The sequence below is a fragment of the Bidens hawaiensis genome, unplaced genomic scaffold (assembly GCF_021521415.1).
Source record: "Bidens hawaiensis isolate Kalapana, Puna unplaced genomic scaffold, B.hawaiensis_p1.1 tig00021678_1, whole genome shotgun sequence".
Lineage (NCBI taxonomy): Eukaryota > Viridiplantae > Streptophyta > Magnoliopsida > Asterales > Asteraceae > Bidens > Bidens hawaiensis.
This window is the reverse complement of record NW_027493368.1, coordinates 414,493-422,440: the sequence shown is the minus strand read 5'-3', so window position 1 is coordinate 422,440 and position 7,948 is coordinate 414,493. Positions and strand designations below refer to the sequence as shown.

General features: G+C 33.5%; 1 protein-coding gene across 2 annotated transcripts; it reads right to left on the bottom strand.

Moving 5' to 3' along the window:
* Positions 1-1,512: 1,512 nt before the first annotated feature.
* On the bottom strand, positions 1,513-5,750 carry LOC143563985 (uncharacterized protein At4g15545-like). Of its 2 annotated transcripts, none has more exons than XM_077051389.1 (9): positions 5,366-5,750; positions 5,230-5,298; positions 4,116-4,172; positions 3,287-3,359; positions 3,121-3,201; positions 2,800-3,033; positions 1,906-1,948; positions 1,703-1,781; positions 1,513-1,621 (listed from the first exon to the last, which is right to left on the bottom strand). In XM_077051389.1, exons 1-9 carry the CDS (start codon positions 5,666-5,668, stop codon positions 1,529-1,531), a joined length of 1,032 nt encoding a protein of 343 aa, XP_076907504.1. In that variant the 5' UTR covers positions 5,669-5,750; the 3' UTR covers positions 1,513-1,528. The 2 variants fall into 2 exon arrangements, with proteins under 2 accessions (XP_076907504.1, XP_076907503.1); XM_077051388.1 differs by having other exon boundaries at positions 1,906-1,951; positions 5,366-5,749.
* Between the last annotated feature and the right edge of the window lie 2,198 nt (positions 5,751-7,948).

The window sequence follows — 7,948 nt, the reverse complement described above, 5'->3', positions numbered from 1 at the left end:
CATATGGTTCATGAAGATATCCAACTTTTTTTTGAGGGATTCAAAGAAATCCCCCAAACCGATACAAGATATGAATGTTCTTCTAGTGGTAACCCGGGGATCGTTGAAGAATGTCTCTAGTGGATTATGAAAAACTACAATGTAAAACAATTGTGTGATGTGCTGCTGCGACGTAATCATGAATGAAATATGTTACTGCAAACTACTTTAGTACAGTGAACAAGAGCACATCGAGGATGTCGTTGGGATTATATTGAAGCCCCTATATTTGTTCAGAGCTTCGTATCTCCCCATGCTAATGGGAGGCCTAAGGGAGCAACTAAAAATTAACAGACTAAACAAGGGAGATCCTACAAGTCCTGGATCCAGTGCCCGAGTTTGATGTTGTGGAAGCAGTCTAGATGGCAGAGCTTTGCGGTATGAATTTATTTCGAGGAATGCATGCTCATGGCATTTCAGAAGTGGGACGATTTAGCATTGTTCATTTCACTTTCATTCTGTCATTGTTGATTATTATTATTGATTTCATTTTCAACTTCGTCATTGTTATTCATGCTAGTGATTTCGGAGAACATGCAATGGAAAAAAAAGACGATGGAAAGAAGGTTTAGAGAGAGTGCAGAGGCAATACTTTTTAGCAGAAAAGATACGGTACATTTCATATGGGATGATTACGATATACGTTTATACAAACTTAGTTGGATTTTTTAGTAAGTTGTTTAAATTATAAAATAAAAAAATGCATAATTTATAGAAACCCGTTTACGACTTTATTACAAGTTTACAGCTCACAAATTCGTTTATGACTCGTTAATGATTTAGATTGTCTCTATGGTTAACGATTTCTCTATGCATCTAAATACCACTCATCTTAGCATCTCACCGCTAGAGGTGCACAAACCAAATTCAAAGTAGAAACCAGTTCGAGATGATCAACAATAAGTCAAAACCGGGTTGAGTACAAACAACTTCAGTTTGAAACCGGTTTATTATCGGTTTCTAGACCGTTTATGACCATATTTTAGCCAGTATTTTATTGGTTCAGTTTAACCTGTTTGGAACCAGCTTCAATGGAGAGCATTACAAATCGGTCTCGAAGTTACAGTTTCTGTCGGTTCCAAACCGGTTTCAACAAGTATCAATTCCAAACCAGTTCAGTGTCGGTTGGGGTTGTCGGTTTTTGAAACTGTTTTTTCTTGTGTACCTCTACTCACTACTAAGAAGCTACATTGAATTTTTCCGACTATATTTTTTGCGACAACTAATTTTTTTCTAGCGGATGTACACAAATGTATTTTTTTAGTTGTATGGTAAATTTACAAGATCAGTAAACATATTATATAGTCAAAGGTATATATCACATGAAGACATTTGATATTGGATGCATGGTTAATCTCATTATACACATGGTAACATATACATAAGGGAAATGTATCATTTATCATGATATACAAAAAGATGCAATGAGATTGTATGTACAATCAATCAAGCAACTAACATTAACATAGCATAATCATAAATCACACTTTCAATTAAAGTTACGACTAATTAACCCCTCGAATATAGCATAGAGGTCCTTGTTTTCGGGTCCAAAAATTTCATCAGCCTTCCTTAAAGTCTCCTATAATAATCACAGTTAAGTAGAGCCAGCATAAGTTCCACAAATGAAAACAGCGTAACAAATGCTTATAAAAACACAAACCTCCTTCGATTGTTTTTGAGAGTTGAGTTCCTTCACGTTGGCTAAGAATGCAGCAAACTGCTCGTAGGATAATCGGCTCCTGATAAGATTAAATATATCAAGGGTTAAATGTAGACATTATTAAATAAGAATCAGTGATTTTGAACAAATATAAAATACAAATGCCTTAAGTAATGTTATTTTCAGTAGATATGTTTATTTACCTGACTTGTCTAAAAAATTCTTTACCATCCACACGAGTCCTTCCTCCTGAAATAAGCACAAAGAAGTAGAATGTTTATGAGTGTGTCACTCGCCTTAAGCTTTATACATTTATCTCTAATGGGCCAAATAGATAAAATCATAAAAAGGTTTAATAAAAAAGGGGGGGAGGTCTAACGAGTCAAAAGATAAAATCATATTTAGCACACAAATTATCCAAAAAAAATATTTAAAATTTGCTAAAAGTTTCAGGTCAAACCAACCCAGCCTACTTTAAGTAGGCTTGTAGCGAACGTTTAGTGAACTGTTCGATAGGAAGTTTGTTTATGTTTGTTTATCAATAAACAAACGGGCATTTAACAAATTTTTTAGTTCATTTAGCAATGAACGAACATGAACACATGTCTTGTTCACTCATTTATGTATGTGAATGTTCCTTGATGTTCATTCATTTACGCTCGTTTAGGTTCGATCCTTTCCATTCATTATGCTCGTTCGTTTACGCTTGTTTGGTTCGCTCGTTTACATTCATTTGTATATTCAGTTAAATTTTTAGGTTCGCTTGTTTACATTCATTTATACATTCAGTTAAATTTTTTAGACCCACTTTTAATCTAGTTTTATAAACTTTTTGGGCTCAAAAGAATATTGTTCACGTTTAATTTTAATCGGTGATCTCTCGGTTATGCTTGTTCTTCTATGTCCAGTTATTTTGTTCATGAATCGTTTGTCATACTATTAACAAACAAGCACGAACAAACTCATTTTCTTAACAAACAAATACGAAAAAGAAAACTCTGTTCGTATAATTGTTTGTTCTGTTAAAGTTAAACGAACAAACACGAACATGTCCCGTTCGTGTTCTTTTGGTTTGTTTACAAGCCTAACTGTAGTACCTGACATTGAACCGTACAGACTCGAGCTTGCAGATGAAAAGACAGAAGATTTTCCATCAATCCCGCCCCGTGCAGATGAAACAGCAATTGAGTGTCGTCTTGGAGAAACGGGCTTAGGTGTCCTTGTTGGTGATGCTGATGCAGATAAAGTTGGCGGTGATCCAGGTGGTGTTAGCCGAGGCGTGCTCGTTTGGGATGCTAACAAAAGGCTTGGTGATATGCGAGGTCTTGAGGCTGATAATAATAAGAGATAAGACAAAAGGTCAAACTTGGTCAATAACTAAGAAGAAGAAGTCAAATCGGAACACTTATGTGTCTCACCATCCTTCACAGGCTCATCATGGTATGAGTTTCCTACGTCTGAGGATTGACTCCTCGTCAATGGCGCGCTTTCATCATCTTCTGCAAACATGGCATCACCTTGTTTGTTAAAAATAAGTTCTTTTGCTGAATAAAATATTTGAAATGACACAAGAAATTAAGTAACCTCCAGAATATGTTTGAGATGATAAACTTGTTTGGCTTTGAACATTGGCTGCAGCAACCGTGGGACCTGCTGCCTGTAGTCTCGCAAAATACATGAACATATGATCAAAAAATGTGCCAAATAAAGGTAAGTATATTTTATATTTTTACCCATAGATGATCAATTTAGTTGCATTTGATTATTGAAGTTAGGCCTGTAAACGAACCGAACGTTCAGTGAAATGTTCGGCAAGAAGTCCATTAATGTTCGTCAGAACTAACATGAACAAAAGAATGTGTTCATTTACTTTAATGAACGAACATGAACACATTTATCATTTGTTCATTTATGTTCGTGAAAATTCGTTTATGCTCGTTCATTTATATTTGTTTATTCTTGTTCGTTTACGTTCAATTATGTTTGTTAGTTTATGTTTGTTTAACTGCGTTAATATTTCATTTATATTTTTTTTAAACCCATTACAGTTTAATCTAGTTTTAATAACTTTTTAGGCCCAACACGTTGTTGTTCACATCTACTTTTAATTGACTTTAGCTCATTTATGTTCGTTTCGTTCATCTATGTTAAGTTTTGTTTGTTCATTTATGTTCGTGAACTGTTCGTTTATACTATAATGAACAAACACGAACGTATCCATTTTCATAACGAACGAACACGAACATATTCGTTTTCTTAACGAACTAACACAAGCAAGAAAACCTTGTTCATTTAACTGTTTGTGTTGGATCGTTTGTTTGGTTTAAGTTAAACAATCATGTAACCCGTAGTAAATAATATGATGAACAAAAGCATAATTTGTTTATGCAAAGCTAGTTAGGAAGTTGCTTACATTGCTTCCTTCTTCATCTTGAAGTGACATCATGAGCGTCTTTCGGAAGCTCTCCAACTGCATAAATAACAATCATGATTTAGTTAATACCTTAGAAACAAAAAGATCTTAAATCACACTTTACACAAGTAACACTAAATCACTAATAGCATTACTGTTTTATTAATATTTTTAGTCAATGGCTATTTTGGTAAAAATGTTTATTATTCATTTTCCCTATTATTTTTTTACTTTTTGACCAAACAAGATAATAAGTGACCTTATCACCTTATCATAAATCTGTCTACATATTCAACTTCTTATTCATAGAAATGGCAATGATCTTACTTTCTAATGGCATTTATAACAGTGTAATTACTAGTTAATAGTTTGACAAAAAGTGTTTACAATTATTACATAACCATGAACATCTTTGAAATATTGCTAGTCAGAAAACAACAAATGTAGCTTTACAATTCACATTCAAGAACCATCTCAACTTTAATCCAAACAAGTAATGATAAAAAGAACTAAAAGCAGCCACTTTCTCTCTCATCAAGTAAGATTTTTAGCCCTACAAATCATAAATCTATAATCCAACAGTAGCATAATAGAATCAACATCAATTCCATAAAAGCAATCAAGTTCATCAAAACTAAATGAATTCCATATGCATGAAACCGAAAAAAATTGATCCCAAAACTGAAATAACCAAACCGAAACAAAATTCTATTGTCTGCCTTTACGTTATCGTAAAAACCAAACTTTCATTTCGGTTTCGGTTTTGGGCATAAGTAAAACCGAAAAAACCAAACCGCACCTAACTTATAATATTTTATTTTTCATAATAAACTTCAGAAATTTGTAATAGTGTAATAATATATTATGGTTTAACACAAATATTCTAGCCCAAATGTATAATAATCAAGTAATTGTTTTTCCACCCAAAACTTTGCAAAACCGTAAAAACCGAACCCAAACCAACGAACGAAACAGGGCGGTTTCAAAATCTAAAACCGACATTTCAGCTTTCAGTTAGGTTTTATACCAAAACCGAACCAACCCGACCCATGTACACCCCTAAATTCAAGCTAAACCCACTTCAAATTATGCCAAATTTAGGGTTCCAAATTACCTTGGCAACATCACGCTTGAGCTTATTAACAGTTTCCACCAACGCCGCATTCTCTTTGAACAAACTCTCCTAAAAAAACACATCCCAAAAATCAATATCCAAAACCCACACAGAATAATATAATAGTAACCCTTACTTTCTCCTGATTAACAATCGACAGCTTATTCAAATTTTGGGTAAGAGAGGAGTCAAGTGAGTCAATCTGAGCGTAGAGGTCGGCGATTAGTGTTTCCCGGTCGGCAAGCTGTTGGCGGAGGTCGGAAGATTCGGCTTCCAAGGCGGAGACACGTGTGGAGAGAGCAATGGAGGTGATTTTGCGAGCAACGTCCAGTTGTTGAAATGGGTCTGAAGGTAATACTGATAATATCTCCTGTGGAAGCTCAAAGGCGGCGGTTGGTGGTGACGGTGGTTCTGTTGTCGCCGGAGAATCGGCCTCCATGTTTTTCGGAAATGTTTTTTTTTTTTTTTTTTTTTGAATTGATAAAAATAGTGTAATAATATTTGGAGGTGAGATTGGGTGATGAGATAAGGTATTTTATTTATTTATTTATTTCTTTGGTTTTTGTTTTGTCTAGGAGCTATTGTGTGGTCTGTATTTGGTTTCGTCGGTAGATGTCGTTGGTTTTGTTAAGTAGTAACTGTGGTCTTCGGGAACCGTAGACGGATGATGGTCGGTGGCGGAAAGAGACGGTGATACTTAGGGTGGTGGCAATGGGGAGCGGGAGAGGGGCGGTGCCACATCGGTATCGGTTGTGGTACCGATAGAAAGCGCCCAAAGTGTCCTGGAGGGATACGTACCGTTAAGTATCAAGATCATTGAAGGCGTGAGATGCAATTTCAAGATGAAGAATGATTTTGGGATGGGACTTGAGAGGAGTGGGAACACCGTCCCACCCATTTAGGTACCGGTTGATTGTTGGCGGTCAACGGTTGGTGGTTGGCGAGAAAAGATGGTGATGGTTAGAAGTAGGGGTGATTGTCAACGGTTGGTTATTGACGGTCAACATTTGGCGGTTGGTGATTGCCAATAAGAGATGGTGATAGTTAGAAGTAGTCAAGTAGTTGTGACAATCGTGTTAGGTTTGACGGGTTGAGTTAATGAATCCAAATATATAATATATATTAACTTGTGTTAAAGTTATCAATCATGATAGTTAAAATCGTGTAATCAGAAAGTTGTGTGTTTTCTAAACACGTCAAATGGGTTGACATGTTGTAAAAATGTTGCATTGTCTATAAAAAAAAGTGATTAAACGAGTTGTAAACAAGTTGGCAGGTTGACGTCACAAAAATATTTTATTTGTAATTTTAAAGTTGGCAAGTTAATTATATAGTTAAACGGGTTTAAACATTAGAACACAATACAACTCGTTGTTAGATGGATTTGAGAATATGCTTGTTGATATCATATTCATGGAAAATAGAATAGACACTGAAGGTAAAAGTTATGTTGTTGGGTAACATTGTAAATTAATAAAATAAAGTATAACTATAATTAAAAAAGGTACTTGGTTTTTATAAGTTTAACTCAAGTTGCATGAGTTAGCTTAAAATGTGAAGTAAATAAAACATAGAAGTGTGATTAATAAGTAATCTAGTCTATTGATACTTAATTGAATGATTGTGATTAATTTGAGAATAAAAAAATGATATAAATGGTATATATGAAATAGTCTATAATTGGTTGATTTTTTCTCTCCGCATACAAGACAATTTAAAGCGCCAATAACTTTTTCATACGACAATTTTTTTTAAAAAAAAAATCACCATAATAACAAACGTCTTTCATCTTCAATATGAGTACCATATTGTTGTAAAAAATTAAACAAAATAGTGGGTTTTTTATACATTGTGTTATTTGTTTGTCATTGTATTTTTTTATTTGAGTTTTGTATTGTGTTTTACAATCGTTACACATATTAAAGATTAAATTTAAAACAAAAGGTATGCCATTGTGTCTTTTGCTCGTCACTGTGTCTTTAAGCTCATCATTTTGTCTGTTGTTCGTTTTTGTGTCTTTATACTCATCATTGTGTTTTAGTCATTGTGTATACGTTCATTGTGTATTATGTATTTTTCACTGTGTTTTACGTTTCAGATGATTGTGTAATAAATGTATTCACCATTGTGTTTTACATTTTATGTTATCATGTAATATGCATTAATCATTGTGTTTTATGTATTAGATATGGTTGTTATTTTATCATTATATTTACATATTAAAATTACACAACGGTGTTAATTCACAACTACAATTTTTAGATTTCATCACTTTTGAAAAAACAAACATAATGGTAAGCATAAGACACGATGATAAACAGAGAGACACAAAGATGAACATAAGACACAATGATAAGCAGAAAGACACAATGACGTAATTTTTTAATTTTATAAAACAAAGTCATACTCATATTAAAGATAAAAAAACGCTTGTTATTATGGTGAACTTTTGTTCAAAAAAATGTCGTTTGAAAAAGTTATAGACGTTTCAAAATGATGGATAAATTGACATGTGCTTAACATATGACTAGAGAAATATGTGCTTTTTTTTTATGCTCTTCCTCTTTCGGTCCCCATTTTACACATTACAATCAAATATGACTTCTTATCTTTCTTATTTTTATTACCCTTTGCTTATATTATATAATTCTTTTAGTAAATTAAAAATAAAGACAGAATATAATATAATATTTAGTCTTAAGAGACTTTATTCCATGTT